Source organism: Saccopteryx bilineata, chromosome 2 (assembly GCF_036850765.1).
Source record: "Saccopteryx bilineata isolate mSacBil1 chromosome 2, mSacBil1_pri_phased_curated, whole genome shotgun sequence".
NCBI classification, from domain to species: domain Eukaryota; kingdom Metazoa; phylum Chordata; class Mammalia; order Chiroptera; family Emballonuridae; genus Saccopteryx; species Saccopteryx bilineata.
Genome location: NC_089491.1, coordinates 3,169,219 through 3,188,415, shown reverse-complemented (window position 1 = coordinate 3,188,415; position 19,197 = coordinate 3,169,219). Strand labels below are relative to the sequence as shown.

The 19,197-nt window shown below is 61.6% G+C and overlaps 1 protein-coding gene across 2 annotated transcripts in view; it reads right to left on the bottom strand.

The window, feature by feature from the left end:
- Window positions 1-19,197, bottom strand: part of VAV2 (vav guanine nucleotide exchange factor 2) — a 192,584-nt gene that overhangs the window by 73,660 nt on the left and 99,727 nt on the right. For both annotated transcript variants that reach the window (XM_066255787.1, XM_066255788.1), the window contains exon 3: window positions 17,456-17,514. In XM_066255787.1, coding sequence (XP_066111884.1) covers window positions 17,456-17,514 — 59 coding nt within the window. The remainder of the gene's footprint in view (window positions 1-17,455; window positions 17,515-19,197) is intronic.

The window sequence follows — 19,197 nt, the reverse complement described above, 5'->3', positions numbered from 1 at the left end:
GGAGAGCTGTTCCCGATCCCGGTCGGGCGCATGCGGGAGTCTGTCTGACTGCCTCCCCATTTCCAACTTCAGAAAAATACAACAAAAATAAAATAAAATAAAAAACAAATAAAAATCACAGCCCGGGACACTCCAGCAGCTTCTGGGAGTGAAGACCCCTCCCTTTCCTCCTCTCCTCGCCCACAGCTGGCTCCCAGAAACGACCCACCAGGGCCCAGGGGGGGGAGGTCGGTGCCGGCAGGGCAGGGCCCATGCTGCTCCCTGACCCGCAGTCGGGGAGGCCCCGGGACCCGGGCAGCGGGCTCATCTGCGTTTCGTCCCGGCACAGAACGTGAGACGGGGAGGAACGGGTCTGCAGCTGCCGCGCGGGTGTCGTGGTCTCACCGCAGACCCCGGATGGAGACGCGAGTCAGTGTGTTCGGACACCTGGGAGACCAGGTGGGGACCCTGCTCAGGGGTCTGGAGGAATCAGCTGGGGCTTCCTTGCAAATCCAGGAGGACTGGGGTAGCACAGAGCTGGAGGCCCGTCTGCTGGGAACCGCCGGGTCCCGTGGTGGGTGTCACGATCCTCCAAGTCCTAACAAGGCTCCTGCAGGCTCGGTGCCGGGGTCCCTCCCCTCGGCGAGTCCCCCAGGACAGGGGCAACCCAGGGGCTGCCTGCAACCACCCCACCCTTCCCAGCCCCTCTGGCCACGGCAGGCATCTCTGATCGACCACGGTGGTCTCTCCGCCATCACATTCCAGGTGGAGGGTGGATCCGTGGACTCCGGTGAGAAAGGCTGGTCAGCTTCCCAGGGGAGCTCCGGCCAGACCTCCATCTCGGCACCGACTGCCCAGACGCAGGGTCCGTCTGGGCGGTCCGGTCAAGCCTCGGCCCACTGACCTGGGGTCTGGGGTAGGGGGCGCTGGCACACTCATCCCGCTGACAGGACACAAGAGACACCCAGCCCTCCCTCCCCTTGACTCACAAACGAGGGGTCCCGGGAAGGCCTCAGGATGCGTGGGGGGGTCCTTGGGTTTCCTCCTGTCAGTCATGATGACCACCCACAAGATGGGGTTCCTGTCTCGTCACAAAGGAGGACAGCAAGGCTCAGGAGGTGAAGAGAGTGGCCCGAGAGGCCCAGCCAGGAAGGGGCAGCGCCAGCCCTGGGGCCAGGCCTGCTCCCCAGAGGGGCCCCGGCGGGGACGCCATCCCATCCTGCCCGGGGCGCTGGCCACATCGCAGACAGTGGTCCCTGGTCATCCCGTGTCACTCCCCAGCCCCCAGCACCCCTGCTGCCTGTCGGGCCCTTCCTCTCCCCCTCCCCCCCCCCCCTGCAGAGGCCCCCAGCACTCCTGCTCAGCAGTCCTCCACAGCCCCTCACATGCCCCGGCCTTCAACCTGGAGCCCCTGCAGACCACCCGGGGCCAGAAGAGGATTCTAGACAAAACTGCAGAGGCCACTGCCCCACTGAAACCCTCCAGGGCTTCCCCTAACTTTCCAAGAGACTGGAAAAACCCTACCTGGCCCTGCCTGCCCCACCCCCGTGCCCCCGCAGGGACAGCAAGGGCCTCCCCACCCTCAGACTGGTCTCCCTGGAGCCCAGGACATGGAAGAGGGCAGCACACTGCCGGGCACACGGCTGGTGACACAGCAGACAGGAGGGGAGAGCTGCATGCGGAGTGTTCCGGCACCAGGCAGCCCCGAGCCTGTGTGAGGACAGGGGCACCAGGCGGCCCCGAGCCTGTGTGAGGACAGGGGCACCAGGCAGCCCCGAGCCTGTGTGAGGACAGGGCACCAGGCGGCCCCGAGCCTGTGTGAGGACAGGGGCACCAGGCGGCCCCGAGCCTGTGTGAGGACAGGGGCACAGGCGGCCCCGAGCCTGTGTGAGGACAGGGGCACCAGGCGGCCCGAGCCTGTGTGAGGACAGGGGCACCAGGCGGCCCCGAGCCTGTGTGAGGACAGGGGCACCAGGCGGCCCCGAGCCTGTGTGAGGACAGGGGCACCAGGCGGCCCCGAGCCTGTGTGAGGACAGGGGCACCAGGCGGCCCCGAGCCTGTGTGAGGACAGGGGCACCAGGCGGCCCCGAGCCTGTGTGAGGACAGGGGCACCAGTCAGGCGGCCCCGAGCCTGTGTGAGGACAGGGGCACCAGGCCGGCCCCCGAGCCTGTGTGAGGACAGGGGCACAGGCGGCCCCGAGCCTGTGTGAGGACAGGGGCACCAGGCGGCCCCGAGCCTGTGTGATGACAGGTGCACCAGGCGGCCCGAGCCTGTGTTGAGGACAGGGGCACCAGACGCAGAGCATGGCCCCGAGCCTGTTGTGAGGACAGGGGCACCAGGCGGCCCCGAGCCTGTGTGAGGACAGGGGCACCAGGCGGCCCCGAGCCTGTGTGAGGACAGGGGCACCAGGCGGCCCCGAGCCTGTGTGAGGACGGGGGCACAAGGCGGCCCCGAGCCTGTGTGAGGACAGGGGCACCAGGCGGCCCCGAGCCTGTGTGAGGACAGGGGCACCAGGCGGCCCCGAGCCTGTGTGAGGACAGGGGCACCAGGCCGGCCCGAGCCTGTGTGAGGACAGGGGCACCAGGCTGCCCCGAGCCTGTGTGAGGACAGGGGCACCAGGCATGCCCCGAGCCTGTGTGAGGACAGGGGCACCAGGCGGCCCCGAGCCTGTGTGAGGACAGGGGGCACCAGGCGGGCCCCGAGCCTGTGTGAGGAACAGGGGCACCAGGCTGGCCCCGAGCCTGTGTGAGGACAGGGGCACCAGGCGGCCCCGAGCCTGGTGTGAGGACAGGGGGCACCAGGCGGACCCGAGCTGGTGTGAGGGACCCAGCTGGTGCCCAAAACAAGGCGGCCCCGAGCCTGTGTGAGGACAGGGGCACCAGGCCGGCCCCGAGCCTGTGTGAGGACAGGGGCACCAGGCGGCCCCGAGCATGTGTGAAGGACAGGGGCACCAGGCGGCCCCGAGCCTGTGTGAGGACAGGGGCACCAGGCACGGCCCCGAGCCTGTGTGAGGACAGGGCACCAGGCGGCCCCGAGCCTGTGTGAGGACAGGGGCACCAGGCCGGCCCCGAGCCTGTGTGAGGACAGGGGCACCAGGCGGCCCTCCGAGCCTGTGTGAGGACAGGGGCACCAGGCGGCCCCGAGCCTGTGTGAGGACAGGGACACCAGGCGGCCCCGAGCCTGTGTGAGGACAGGGGCACCAGGCGGCCCCGAGCCTGTGTGAGGACAGGGACAGATCTGCAGCCCCGAGCCTGTGTGAGGACAGGGGCACCAGGCGGCCCTGAGCCTGTGTGAGGACAGGGACAGATCTGCAGCCCTCCCACCACGCACCAGGGGGGTCCGGCTCGGCCCCTGGGGAGCAGAGGACTGGCCCTCAGCCCTCTGGATGGCGCCAGCCCTGCGTCTAAGGCGGCCCTGGGCGGGGCGGGCTGGGGGCGGGCCAGCTGCCCACGCCTGCGATTGCTCACCTTGGAGTCCAGGCCCGAGGGCCTGGCCAAGCCCCCGGGCTGGGCTCCAGGCCTCAGCTTTAGTCAGAACTACTGGTGCCTCCCTGCTGCCCTCCTGGGAGGGGCCGCAGCTGGACACCCGTTCTACTCAAAGCTGCGCCCAGACTGCCGGCCACATCCTCCCAGCCGGAGCGCCGTGCAGGGGCCCCCCCGAGAGTGCTCCAGGAAGGGAGGGTCCAAGACAGGAATTCACCAAACAGCAGGCAACCCAGCTTTCTGCGGCCGCCCACCCCACTGGGGACTGAGCAGCCCCGCATCGTGTCGGGTTAGAGCCTCCAGCGCTGGGGGAAAGGGGAGGCGTACAGGCCTGCCTCGGTTTCCCTTCCGGCAACCCCAGAAGCGCAAGCTCAGCTGCCTCCAGGGTCAGCCGGCATGGCCTGTGGCAGCTCCCCCCCCTCCCCAGGACGGAGGCTGCTGGGACGGCCGGGGGACACCCCGGGCATCGGACCTGGGCCAGGGTCTCTGCTGGGCCCAGCTGTGGCCCCTGCAGCCCAGCTGTTCCAGAGGTTTTTGGGGTTTTTTTCTGTTTTCAGAGAACATTTATTGAGATGTGAGCTTATCATATTGCTCATCACATCTGGAGGGCACAGAGGCCTTGGCCTCTGAATGATAGTTTATTTATTTATTATTTATTTTTATTATTAATTTTAATGGGGTGACATTGGTAAATCAGGGTACATATGTTCAGAGAAAACATCTCCAGGTTATTTTGACATTTGATTATGTTGCATTCCCATCACCAAAGTAACATTGTCTTCCGTCACCTTCTATCTGGTTTTCTTTGTGCCCCTCCCCTCCCCAACCCCCTCCCTCTTCTCCCCCCCACCATGTAACCCCCACACTCTGTCCATGTCTCTGAATCTCATTTTTATTTCCCACCTCTGTATGGAATCATATAGTTCTTAGTTTTTCCTGATTTACTTATTTCACTCAGTATAATGTTATCAAGGTCCATCCATGTTGTTGTAAATGATCCGATGTCATCATTTCTTATGGCTGAGTAGTATTCCATTGTGTATATGTACCAAAGCTTTTTAATCCACTCGTCCTCTGACGGACACTTGGGCTGTTTCCAGATCTTTGCTATTGTGAACAATGCCGCCATAAACATGGGGGTGCATTTCTCCTTCTGGAACAGTTCTATGGTGTTCTTGGGGTATATTCCTAAAAGTGGGATAGCTGGGTCAAAAGGCAGTTCGATTTTTAATTTTTTTTTTTTTCTTAAAGTTACTTCCCTACTTTTTTTTTTTTTTAATTTTATTTACTTATTTTAGAGAGGAGAGAGAGAGACAGTGAAAGAGAGGAGAGAGAGACAGGGGGGAGGAGCTGGAAGCATCAACTCCCATATGTGCCTTGACCAGGCAAGCCCAGGGTTTCGAACCGGCGACCTCAGCATTTCCAGGTCGACGCTTTATCCACTGCGCCACCACAGGTCAGGCTCGATTTTTAATTTCTTGAGGAATCTCCATACTGTTTTCCACAGAGGCTGCACCAGTCTGCATTCCCACCAGCAGTGCAGGAGGGTTCCCTTTTCTCCACATCCTCGCCAGCACTTATTCTGTGTTGTTTTGTTGATGAGCGCCATTCTGACTGGTGTGAGGTGATATCTCATTGTGGTTATAATCTGCATTTCTCTAATGATGAGTGATGTTGAGCACTTTTTCATATGCCTGTTGGCCATCCGTGTGTCCTCTTTGGAGAAGTGTCTATTCATTTCTTTTGCCCATATTTTGATTGGACTGTTTGTCTTCCTGGTGTTGAGTTTTACAAGGTCTTTATAAAGTTTGGTTATTAAACCCCCAGAGGCATTTCTGATGCCCTCACACTCCTTGTGCATATGCACGAAGCCCAACGCACACACGACCAGGCCTTTCTTCTTCGTCTCAGAGGACCAGCGATAACCCGACACAGCTGCCTGATACATTTTTAATGGTGGCATTTGCCGGAGAGGCGGACTGGCGTCGTCTTCTCGTTGCCGAGTGAGACAGACACTGCTCTGGTCCCCAGAGATCGGGGCCCCGGGCCAGGGCTGTGGACATTCTCACTGCTGCCCACACCAAATGCCAGTGGGGACAGGGCACACACAAATGAGGAGGTCACTGACCCAGGGGGACCCACCCTCTCACCCCTGCTAACGAGAGGGAGCCCCTGACCCCCAGCCCTCCCTGCCAGCTGCCCAGGGTCCCAGGTAGCAGGGACTGTGCGAGGACTGGGCCGGGGCCAGGAGGGGCTGCCTCGGCCCCCCCACAGCAGGCTCAGGGACCCCACCTGGTCCCTGCTCTAAAACTCATGTCCCCACTGAGTCAGTGTCCTGAGCTGTCAGCAGCCGGGGACCATACACTGGGCAGCGTCAAACATCAGAAATTTCCTTCTCTCTGCGCTGGAGGCCGCGTGTGGGCGGAGCCTCAGGACAGGAGCCCGCCCGCCCCTCCCAGCTCCCCAGTGCCAATGTCCCCGGGCGTTCTCTGGTTTGTGGCAGCGCCATTCCCATTTCTGCCTCCCTTTCCACGTGGCCTTCCCCTCCTCCCCCTGTGTCTCCTTCTGTGTCTCTTAGAAGGACACTTGTCACTGGGTTTCAGGCCCACCGGGTAATCAGGCCGATCTCATCTCCAGAGCTTTCATCTAATTACATCTGCAAAGAGCCATTTCCCCAGTAAGCTCGTGTTCACATGAGCTGGGGACGCGTCCTCTTAAAGCCACCAACATCCCAGCAGCTGCGGAGCCGGTGGCCTTGGGAGTCTATGACGGCCACAGTGACCCAGGCCAGGCCGTCTCACTGTCCGGCGGGTGCAGACAAGTTCTCAGCCTGCCAGGCAGACACACTCCAGGGTTTTCAGCAAAGCAAGCAGTGGACGCTATCGTCCTGGCGTGGAGGACAGCTGTTCTCAGGGACGCGCCAATGTGGGTACCTGTGACATCTCCTCACCACGATTTCAGATTCGGGCACCCAAGGTGTCCCGAGGAGGCCCAGGGGGGCTAGTGTGAGGCTCGAGGGCCACTAGCAGGAGCACACTGTCCCCTAACACCTATGAACACCTCGTGCAGAACAGCAAGCCCGGGCTCTGCACCGCACGGACCAGCGAGACCCTCCACGGGCCCACGTCCCCTCCACCTGAAATCAGGGACCAGGAAGCTCATGGGTGACCTGCTCTGACCCTCACAGCCACCCAGATGGGTGCTGGCAGAACCCGCCTCCGCAGAGGAGCAGACGGAGGCACAGAGAGGTGACCCCTCCTCCTGTCTCTCAGCTTTGGACCTACTGTGTCTTACTAAGAGTGTCTTGAATCCTCACGGTGACCCAGGGAGGAAGTTACAGCTGGGACGCCACTTTACTGAAGAGGCCGTAGAGACTCAGGGGATGAGGTCACTGACCCAGCCAGCTGCCAGCCCCCGAGGGAGCCAGGTCATTCCCCCGCCCCCGCTATAAAGCACGGCTGCGTGCCAACTCTATGTGGGGCGCAGACAGGGCCCAACTCTACCACTGCCGACCATGCAGGCTGGGAACGGACCCACACTGAGACCGACTGACCGACCCTGCTCTGCAGCGGGGCAGAGGGGAAGTACGAACGGAAGGATGGAAGGACAGACAGGTGGGTGGGTGGACGGGTGTACACGTGGACAGATGACAGGTGAGTGGGTGGACAGATAAGGAGATGGGTGAATGGATGGAGGGACGGAGGGACGGAAGGAAGGAAGGAAGGAAGGAAGGAAGGAAGGAAGGAAGGAAGGATAAATGAATGGATGAATAGAAGAACAGATGGACAGATGAGCAGATGGGTGGACTAACGGATGGGATGGACAGACGGGTGGGTGAATGGAAGGACAGACGGATGGAGAGATGGTTGGTTGGCTGGGTGGACAGAGGGCAGGGGGCAGGGGTGGGTGGGTGGGTGGGAGGGAGCAGGTGAGGGAAAGAAGGAAACAAAAACCCGTGAGATGAGCCAGACAGACGAGTAACCTCTGTGGCTAAACTGATGGCATGGCAGCCCCCCCTCCCCGACCATGACAGAGCCCTCAGCTGTGTTCTGTCTTTCTAGAGACCCCTGCCAGGGTGGGAGCTCCGGCTGGCCGGCAGGTCCGTCTCCCCTGGCCACCAGCTTCTCCTGAACACCTCCAGCGTGAACCTGCTCCCCACCGCCCCGGCGTGAGATAGCCGGTTCACGTATTTCTGAACACATGTCCCTCGCCAGCTCTCATTCCCTCGGTGGCAGCGGCAGAGAAGCACACACGAGTGTTCCTGAACGGCCCCGTCCGGCGGGGGTGACCGGGGACAGGAGGCGCCCCTCCCACATCTGCGGCAGAGACGGGCTGGCTGGGAGTCACCTGGTCACCGTCTGCCGTGCGGTCCCCGTGCCAGGCTCTTGCTAAGCACGTCGCCTGACTGTCCCTGAGTGCTAATGACAGCCGACACACAGACAGCTGGCCAGGGCTCCGCTGCAGGTGGCAGCTACTCAGCCGTCCAGGGCAAGGGCGGAGTGGGCTCCGGACAGTGGGAGAGGTCAAGGGCTCTGGTGCCATCCGGGAGCTCCATCCCAGGGGGCCAGTGTGGACGGGGCCCAGCCCGAGTGCCACCCCTCCTCCAGAGCCTGGGTCACTATCACCAGGTTGGTCGGAGGAGAGAGTCCCCGGCCCTGCGAGGGAACGGCCGGGAGGTGTGATGCAACAGCGTGAGACGTGCTCCCAGGAGGTCCCCGCGCAGAAGCAGCACCGGCTGGTGTCCTCTGGGAGGGGCAGGGAAGTGGAGTCCACAGCCTTGCCGTAGACACAGTCCTCACCGGGACCCAGCCTGGACACTCCGTGCTCTGAGGCAGGCTCCCCGTGTGGCTCACACCTGCCAGGCCAGCGTGGGGCAGGACGGGCGAGTAGAACCACATGGAACCAGCGCCCGGCCCATGGAGCATGCGCCCCCGTCACGGCACGAAGCACCCACTCCCGCCCCACGACGGCCCCGTCACCAGCCTTGCCGGCCACATCAGCTCTGGGACCCTTAAACCAAAGGACACAGAACTGACCAGGCTTGTCTGTCCCTCCCTCCAGCACCCTGCCCCTCCCCCGCCATCACCGCCAGAGCACCATCCCTTCTAAATTTTAAAAAATTACTTCACTTATTTATTTATTTACTTATTTTATAGAGAGGGAGGAAGGGAGACAGAGGAACACAGACATGTTGTCCCACTTAATCACGCATTCATTGGTTAATTCTTGTACGTGCCCTGACTGGGGATTGAACTTGCAACCTTCGCCTATCAGGACGACACTCTAAACAACTGAGCTGTCCAACCAAGGCCACCACCATCCCTTCTAGAACCTTCAACAGAGCCCCCCAGAGAGGATATGGGACACTGCGGGCACCCACTGCCCCAGCTGGTGTGATCTCTGCGTTCCCATTCGCCGCCGGCATGGCGATGTACAAGAAGGTACCAGGACGTGGAGACAAGGGACACCCGGGCCTGCCCTCTGGGAACTCACAGTGCGGTGCGGGAGAAAAGAGACGTGGGCACGCACACATGCACACACATATGCACTCATGCACGCACACACACATGGACACACACATGCACACATGCACACACATGCACTCACACATTCACACACATGGACACATGCATGTGCACACACATGCGCCCACGCACGCACACATGCACACTCACAGCTCACTCTGCTGAAGCTTGGAGGCCTAAGTGGTGGCCCGGGCAAATGTGGGGAGGGGGCCGATCAGCGGCCGTGGGAACGAAGTGGCAACTGAGCTAGTCCAAAGCACTGGGCTTTAAACCAGTGCCATCCTCACTGAGCTGTCGTCTGGGCAAGGGGGGCACGAGTTTGGGGCAGGCACCCGCTGGGCAGAGGGGCCACGTGTGAGCCCACCCATCGGAGAGCAGGCAGGAGGAGGCAGACCGCAAGCTCAACAGCCAACAACTCAGAGGTGGCCTGGTCCGCCCCGTTCTGGGGAGGGACCGAGTGTCTCCCTCTCTCAGAGGTGGCCCGGTCCGCCCCGTCCTGGGAAGGGACCGAGTGTCTCCCCGTCTCAGAGGTGGCCCGGTCCGCCCCGTCCCGGGAAGGGACCGAGTGTCTCCCCGTCTCAGAGGTGGCCCGGTCCGCCCCGTCCCAGGAAGGGACCGAGTGTCTCCCCGTCTCAGAGGTGGCCCGGTCCGCCCCGTCCCGGGAAGGGACCGAGTGTCTCCGCGTCTCAGAGGTGGCCCGGTCCGCCCCGTCCCGGGAAGGGACCGAGTGTCTCCCCGTCTCAGAGGTGGCCCGGTCCGCCCCGTCCCGGGAAGGGACCGAGTGTCTCCCCGTCTCAGAGGTGGCCCGGTCCGCCCCGTCCCGGGAAGGGACCGAGTGTGAGTGTCTCCCCGTCTCAGAGGTGGCCTGGTCCGCCCCGTCCCGGGAAGGGACCGAGTGTCTCCCCGTCTCAGAGGTGGCCCGGTCCGCCCCGTCCCGGGAAGGGACCGAGTGTCTCCCCGTCTCAGAGGTGGCCCGGTCCGCCCCGTCCCGGGAAGGGACCGAGTGTCTCCCCGTCTCAGAGGTGGCCCGGTCCGCCCCGTCCCGGGAAGGGACCGAGTATCTCCCCGTCTCAGAGGTGGCCTGGTCCGCCCCGTCCTGGGAAGGGACCGAGTGTCTCCCTCTGTATTATCCCCTCCTGGGACAGCACCGACGATGCCGACACCGTCATTGTCATGACAGGAACGCTCGCACGCAGTTCACTAAGTTGCCTGGGGGCCCGGCCTGATCCCCCCCTCCCCCCGCAGCAAACCCACTGAGAACAGGTGGCTGGACCCTTGATGCCACCGGGTGGGGTGATTAATAAACATCTTGCTGGCAGGATACGCGGCTCATGAGCACATGAAAATCACACTTCCCGTCCAAATCGCCTCTCCTGTGCACAGTCCAGTCACCTGAAATCAACCAGGTGGCACCGGGCGGAAAAGGGACAGGGTCCGCTTGAACGGGAAACTGCAGACAGAGCTGAGACAAGTGCCCAAAGGACAAGAGTCCGGGGGCCATGGCCGATGTCCGCAGGACAGGGGTGACTTGAAGAGAGGGGGCTGGGATTTCTGGGCGGGGCAAGACCTGACAGCAGTGTGGGGTCCTTTGAGAAAGGCACGGTGCCGGGTCCCCCGAAGCCACCCCCAGACCCTCGGATTGCGACGTACGATTGAATCATCCGGCTTCAGAGGTATGCAAGAGCAGGTCAGTCAGGAGGTCTGGGGGTGGAGGTCAAGGACACACCCACCAGCAGGTGAACGGGCTTCCTCGCTCGCTCTCCTCACTGGACTCCAGTGCACCCCTGCCCACTGGAGACAGAAGGCGGGCCCCCATCAGGGGCTGAGCCGGGAGACCCCACCGGGCAGCAGGCTGACTTGTCGCTGAAGCTGCGTCGCCTGCTGGTCCGTCGCTCTCGAGAGCCTGGAGTGAAGGTGAAGGCCCACAACCCGGGCTCCGGGCAGTGAGAAGGCCAGAGCACGGGTCCCCTACAGCCAGCACGGGACGGGAGGCGCTCACTCTCAATCCGAGGATGTTCTGCTGAGCTTAGATTTGAATATGGGTGCGTGTGGCGTTCTGAGAATTCACTCCACATGGAAAAAGGACGTTCCGGCCCACTGGGGACGAAGGAATGTCCAGTCCCTCCCGCGAGCTGACCCCTGCCTCAGCCCAGGAGAGCGGCGTCAGCCGAGACAGCCCCAGCAGCTCGGCCCGCCTCAAACGGTCACTTCCTAAGGTCACTCGGCAGGCGGACAAGAGGAGGCCTTCGTGGGCTGAGGGCTCCTGGGCCCACTCCCTTCGTCTTCATTTACAGAGCCCCGCCCCGTGCCACCTGCCTCCCAGCCACTCAGCGCTATGAGGACCCCAAACGAGGACATCCCTCAGGCTGGAGGACTGACTCTGGATGAGTGGACACGGGCCACGCCCAGCCTCACCTCTGACCCCCCAGCGGGCACCATGCTGGGACTCTCAGACTGAGTCTCCCAGTCACCCGCCTCTGAGAGGGATGACTGGACTTTTACTGAAAACCAGCTCATTATGAAAAGTATTAAGTGTTGCAAAAATGATCATTATTTAAAGAAGCACGCTGGGGCCCTGGCCCCTTAAGGCACTGGGCTCAGTGGTGGAGCATCAGCGCGGCATGTGAATGTCCCAGGTTCGATTCCCAGCCGGGGCACACAGGAGAAGCGCCCATCTGCTTCTCCACCTCTCCCCTTCCCCTTCTTTCTCTCTCTCTCTTCCCCTCCCACAGCCATGGCTCGATTGGCTCAAACAAGTTGGCCCCAGGCGCCGAGGACGGCTCCATGCGGGGTGCATGTGGGGGTCTGTCTCTGCCTTCCCTCCTCTCACTAAAAATAAGTAAATAAAATACAGGCGCGTGTGGGAAACAAGCGAGGAGATTCTCCTGGAGGGCAGTTCGGGCTGAACTAAAACCTTCCGCTAATGCGTCAGCGCCGTGAAAAGCCCCAACCGAAGAGCCCAGTGAGCGCTCTCTGCACAGGGCGGGAGGCCCCAGGACGTTCAACAACCTGTGAAAACCTCTCAGCCGTCCTGGACGAGAAAGGTGACCAAAGTCCCCCGTGCTGCACGCGGCGGCCGCACAGCCCAGGGCTGCCCGGTCCTGACCACCCAGGGCAGAGCCGCGTCAGGTGACGGAGATGCTGTCGCCAGGGGCTGCGGGCAGAGAGGACCCCGGAAGAGTTCTGGACGGGGGTCCAACGAGGAGGGGAGCTGGGGTGCAGGAGAGGGCACAGCAGGAAACCCGTGTGAGGGAAGGCGGGGGGGATGCCCCCTGCAAAGGTCCCAGGAGGTGCAGATCCTCTGTCTACAAACCTGCTGTCCCTCACCTCCTGTCCCTCCTCCAGCGGGGACTCAAGGGTGGACTCAGCAGACCTGGGACTGTCCACAGCCTGCATGTCCAAGAGAGGTCCGGCCCTGGCCCGGCTCCGGGAGGGCACCTGGGTCTAGGGGACATCCTGCCCCACCCGAGTGTCTTTGTCACCCTGGGGCCTTGGGCCAAGCCAGAGAGTCTCTGCTGCTGATGGATTTATGAGGTCCTGGGGCCACACGGGATCCACAGAGGTCAACCCTTTGGGTGGTCGACCGTGTCCATGTGACGGACCCCCAGTGAGAAGCTGGACGCCAAAGCTCAGGCAGGCTCCCCTGGTTGGCAACACCCCGTGCGAGTGGTCACACGCCCTTCTGGAGAATCGTCACCCACACAACGCCACTGGGAGGGGAGCCCGGGAGCCCGAGCCTGGTGTCCCCTGGACGCCGCCCTGGGCCCCTTCCCTCCGCCAAGCTCGCCTCCGCCCTCTCGCTGAAATAAACCGTGACCGTGAGGATGACGGCCTCCTGAGTTCGGGGAGTCTTTCCAGTCACAGAACCTGCGGGGGTCTTGGGGACCCCCCACAACACACCCTGTTTCTGTTATTAAAACAAACAATGTGTACTGAGCCCTTCTCTGGGCTGACACTGAGCTGAGCCTCATCTCAGGAAACCCTGAAGCCCCGTGTGTGAACCCATCTCACCAGCGTCTAGATCAGGGGTCCCGAAACCTTTTACACAGGGGGCCAGTTCACTGTCCCTCAGATCGTTGGAGGGCCGGACTATAAAAAAACCTATGAACAAATCCCTATGCACACTGCACATATCTTGTTTTAAAGTAAAAAAACAAAACGAGAACAAATACAATATTTAAAACAAAGAACAAGTAAATATAAATCAACAAACTGACCAATATTTCAATGGGAACTATGGGCCTGCTTTTGGCTAATGAGACGGTCAATGTCCGGTTCCATATTTGTCACTGCTAGCCGTAACAAGTGATATGACGCACTTCCGGAGCCATGACGCGTGCGTCCCGCGTCACCGGAAGCAGTGCTGTACGTGAGCGACATGAGCGACGCCGCGCTTTGCGGCACCACCACATCCTGTGCTCCTCTCACTGACCACCAGCAAAAGAGGTGCCCCTTCCGGAAGTGCGGCGGGGGCCGGATAAATGGCCCCAGGGGGCCGCATGCGGCCCACGGGCCATAGTTTGGGGACCCCTGGTCTAAAGGGACACACAGAGGAGCCCCTCCTGCACGAGGCCACCGGAGAAGCAGGGCGCAGAGTGTGGACCGGGTCTCACCCCTCTCTGCTCACCGTCTCCCTAGAGGGCAGCGGCCCTCAGGGCCGGGGTCTTCATTCCCCAACCTGGGGGCCCACGTGCTACACAGCGGTTCCCTGTGGGGTGGGCTCCCAATCCCGTCCGCCAGCCTGAGGGCTGAGGGCCCAGGCCCCAGGCCCCAGAGGACAGGGCTGGCCATCGGCTTCAGCTGTCCACTTGGGAAGCAGCAGCACCCCGGGCTGGGCGTGCCGGGGCTGCTGGGGTGGAGGGGCCACGGGAGACGGGGGAACAGGGGCAAGGAGACCGGGAGGGGCGAGGGCGCCACCCACATCGAGGGGCCTTTCTACTAATCAGAGGGCGGGACACACACACACACACACACACACACACACGTATGACAGACGCGGGGCCAGCTCTCGAATTCTTCACCAGCCTCCAAGCCGCCAACAGGGTCTCACCACAAGCTATACGCCCCCCCCCCCCCGGGAAACAGAGGCTCTCAGAGCCGGCAGATGGGGTGCAAACGGCCCGGGCTCGGGAGGGAAGGGCCCGGAACACCACAGAGAAAGTGCTGAGGCCGCAGAACCACATCCGCGCAAAGCCAGGCGGGCTTCTCCACCCCCAGGAACACGACGACGGGCTCCCCAGCCCCGTGGCCCCCAGTCCAGGGGGTGACGGTGCGGGGGCGGGGGGCGGTGGAGAATGTGGAAAGAATTTAGGGAAGAGGCCATCACGTGCGAGCGTGCAAGAGCAAATAAAATGACTGCGTTGCACAAACTTCACTCCCGCCTACGTATGCATGCAGATACGCATATAGATAAAGAATTTGTCGGGAACAGGCTGGCCCGTAAAACCCCGGCACCACACGTCATCACGGGCCAACGGGGTGGGGAACAGACGGCCGTTTCTGGGAAAAACAAAACAGAAAAAACCACGCTGCTGTCTTTGCATCCAGAAACGACACTTTTTCTAATTAAGCATTCTTAAACCGCCCCGGTTACAAACCTCGCAATCGCTACAATGAAAAACGGGTCAGGCTGACCCCGGGGTCTCAAAGGTATCGGTGACATTCTCTCCTACGCACCTGCAAGCCAGGGCGCTGGGTGCAGAGGGCTTGTTTGGTTGTTTAAGCCACCAACATTCTTTTGCCTGTGTTTCATGTGTACCTTAGAAACATTTTAACACAGCCTACATCTAACATTAGAAAACAACTCTCCAGTCAATGGAATTTCTAAGTCCTCTGAGAAACCAACAGCAAAGTAAGACCCGGAGGTGGACTGGGGTGTGGGTGGGGGTGTCCCTAACGCTTGTGTCTGTCCCATGACTGAGCTTGGGCAAACATCCCCGTTGCAGGACAGCTATGCTGGCTGGCCCAGGTCAACCCGGAACCACGGCCCTAGGACTCCCAGCCTGCAGGTGGGGGGCGTCCCCCACAGACAACACCAGAAAGAAGCCCCCCTCCCAGAGTCCAACCACCCTCAAACCCAGGCAGGGCTGTTTCCGTCCTCCCAAGCCTCTCATTATCCACCCCGCAACCCCCCGCCCCCGCTGGCCCACATCCCCCAGGGATACCCAGAAAGAGCAGTTCCTGTGCTGGTCCCTACCTGATCTGGACCCTGATCTGGACCCTGGTCCCATCCAGACTCCTCTCTGACCCTGATCTGAACCCTGATCCCATCCAGACTCTCTCTGACCCTGATCTGGACCCTGATCTGGACCCTGATCCCATCCAGACTCTCTCTGACCCTGATCTGGACCCTGATCTGGACCCTGGCCCCATCCAGACTCTCTCTGACCCTGATCTGGACCCTGATCTGGACCCTGACCCCATCCAGACTCCTCTCTGGACCCTGATCTGGACCCTGACCCCATCCAGACTCCTCTCTGACCCTGATCTGGACCCTGATCCCATCCAGACTCTCTCTGACCCTGATCTGGACCCTGATCTGGACCCTGATCCCATCCAGACTCTCTCTGACCCTGATCTGGACCCTGATCTGGACCCTGGCCCCATCCAGACTCTCTCTGACCCTGATCTGGACCCTGATCTGGACCCTGACCCCATCCAGACTCCTCTCTGGACCCTGATCTGGACCCTGACCCCATCCAGACTCCTCTCTGACCCTGATCTGGACCCTGATCCCATCCAGACTCCTCTCTGACCCTGATCTGGACCCTGACCCCATCCAGACTCCTCTCTGACCCTGATCTGGACCCTGATCCCATCCAGACTCCTCTCTGACCCTGATCTGGACCCTGACCCCATCCAGACTCCTCTCTGACCCTGATCTGGACCCTGACCCCATCCAGACTCCTCTCTGACCCTGATCTGGACCCTGACCCCATCCAGACTCCTCTCTGACCCTGATCTGGACCCTGACCCCATCCAGACTCCTCTCTGACCCTGATCTGGACCCTGACCCCATCCAGACTCCTCTCTGACCCTGATCTGGACCCTGATCCCATCCAGACTCCTCTCTGACCCTGATCTGGACCCTGACCCCATCCAGACTCCTCTCTGACCCTGATCTGGACCCTGACCCCATCCAGACTCCTCTCTGACCCTGATCTGGACCCTGACCCCATCCAGACTCCTCTCTGACCCTGATCTGGACCCTGACCCCATCCAGACTCCTCTCTGACCCTGATCTGGACCCTGACCCCATCCTGACTCCTCTCTGACCCTGATCTGGACCCTGATCCCATCCTGACTCCTCTCTGACCCTGATCTGGACCCTGACCCCATCCTGACTCCTCTCTGACCCTGATCTGGACCCTGATCCCATCCAGACTCCTCTCTGACCCTGATCTGGACCCTCATCCTGACTCCTCTCTGACCCTGATCTGGACCCTGATCCCATCCAGACTCCTCTCTGACCCTGATCTGGACCCTGACCCCATCCAGACTCCTCTCTGACCCTGATCTGGACCCTGACCCCATCCAGACTCCTCTCTGACCCTGATCTGGACCCTGACCCCATCCAGACTCCTCTCTGACCCTGATCTGGACCCTGACCCCATCCTGACTCCTCTCTGACCCTGATCTGGACCCTGACCCCATCCAGACTCCTCTCTGACCCTGATCTGGACCCTGATCCCATCCTGACTCCTCTCTGACCCTGATCTGGACCCTGACCCCATCCTGACTCCTCTCTGACCCTGATCTGGACCCTGATCCCATCCAGACTCCTCTCTGACCCTGATCTGGACCCTCATCCTGACTCCTCTCTGACCCTGATCTGTAAGCCAGAATCTGCAAGGACCACTTTTGTCATGTGGGGCAGCCTTTCCCCCTCTCCCCCCGGGGGCCGTGTGCCCTGTCCATGGGCCCGAGATGAGAGGGCAGAGGGTGGGGGGGGGGGGCCAGAAGATTCTAAGCAGAATAAACACTAAGTGGACAAGCTCCTGCAGAGAGCCCTGAGGCCCCCTCGCTCCGCCTGCCCGCCCGTCGTTACAGAGAGATGAGACGCCAGCCACTGAGCCCCCACAAAGCCTCCCCGGTTCTGACACAGGGAGAGTGCACTTAGGGAGGCAGTGACCTGTGAAAGGACTAATTTCCTGATCTTATTACCTAAATCGAAAGAGATTTTGCAGCCATCAGTAACGTGCTTGCAAGATTTTTCCTGGTACCAGCTGAAGCCTCCCCAACCCTGGCTCCCCGCCCGCCCTGGCCAAGCCGCTGCCAACAGGCGACCGGAGGACGCGTTGAAAATTCACAATAGAAGAGAAAAAAAAGGCGCAGGCGGAGGGAGGATGACGGCTGAAAACCCCAGTCTCAGGAACGGGGACAGGGACGGGGACAGGGACGGGGACGGGGCGGGCGGGAGCGGGCGGAGGTGGGAGGGCGCGCCCGCTGCGGGGGGCGGGGGGGCTTACCTGATCCCTTTGTTCTGGGCCACATTGTGCAGGGACAGTCTCGACACCGCGGAGATGACCTGGGGGGAAGACGGAAAAGACGCTTCTGTAATTTCACAAGGAAAGAGAAAGCCATTACCAAGCTGGAGTGAAGGCTGTTGTAGACGAGACCTGTTCGCTGGGCACGCTTTATCTTGGAAAAACACACGCACGCACGCAGCAACGCGTGGCCAGGTCAGAGACCTATTTTGTCCTTATTGCACAGAATCTGTCATCTTGGTGCCCCGATCAAGTGAGCGCTGCCCTGCTGCTGGTGTGGGTTCAGGGTGCGTGAAGGGGGTCCTGGCAGTGCGTCCCCAGACCGGCAGACTTGTCCAAAGGAGGTTGTGGATGCTTGGTGAGGAGCAATGGCCAGTCCCACCTTGGCTGAGGCCCAGCCCGGCCCGGCCCAGCCTAGCCCGGCCCGGCCCTGCCCTGCCCTGTGTTCCGGCCCGGCCCGGCCCGGCCCTGTGTTCCGGCCGGCCTGCCGGCCTTCCCCAGACACGCAGCACCCACCCAACTCCCGGCTCCGAGAGCCCCAGGGCAGCCATTCTACAGACCTTCAGGCAGCAAGCGGGCACCGGGGTGGCACAGGTGATCACGGGGAAACTGAGGCAGGGAACGGCAGGTGGTGGCTGACCCCCGGATCGCAGAGCGCGGCACACACAATGCATTAACAGGGTTTACGGGGGCACCGAGGAAGCGGATGCCAGCCTCAGCCTCGAGGCTTCACTGTGTGCCCATGCACGAGTTCATCTGGGTGCCCACGTGGGCACCCGTGCGTCTGTGAGCAAGCGAGCGAGCTGGTGAGTGCAGGTATGTGCATAAGAGTCTAAGTGTGCGCACTGCACGTGTGCACGTGTGTGTGTATGTGTGTGTACGTGTGTGTGCGCACACATGCATGCACACACACACATCTGGGGACAGGGAACCTGAACACGGCCCGTGATGACCACTTGAGGAATTACAGGCACCCCTGCTGGTGCTGGGTGTGCCAGGGACCGAGCCCAGCAGGCCTCCCATGGGCCTCGCCCTGGAGGACCCTCACAGCCCTCCGAGGCCTGTCCTGTCCTGCCCACTTGGGAGACAGGGAAACTGAGGACCCGTTACCGCCCGAGGTGCTCCAACGGGCACCCCAGTCCCTAGATGCCCCTTCAGTCTGTTCTCCTTCTAGACACAGGCGCAGGGAAAAACCCTAGAGTGTCCAGAGGGTCCTTGCTCAGCTTGGCGAAATGGCTACGAGCCGCGTGCGACATGCTGCCTTCCGCTCGGCGGTCGTGTTTCTGGGGCCGGGACTCGCGAAGCCGTGAAACTGAGGAATCAGGGTCCATCTGTGTCCCTTCAGACAAGACTCAACCGGCTTCGGACGCAGCTGGCTGGCCCAGCCGGGCTCCCAGGCTTGCGAGCGCTAAGGGGGTCCTTGGCTGTTCTTCTTGGCTTTTAAGAGCTCTAAATATTTATGGAGAACAAACACCCGGGCAACGTTGCTGTATGCCCCTCTGGTTACCCCACAGAAGCTAGAAATGTTAGCGCCGGGAGGGCCTGGCAACCACAGGGCGGACGAGCCAGCCCTCCACTGCGCCTGCCGGGGCAGACATCACTAATCAACCGCCACACTCCTCCCCCACCGAGCCAGACGGGGGCTGGGAACCCTTCTCTGCACAGCAAGCCCATGGCACCACCAGCAATCGGCCACCATTGACACAGGAGACAAAACCCACGGA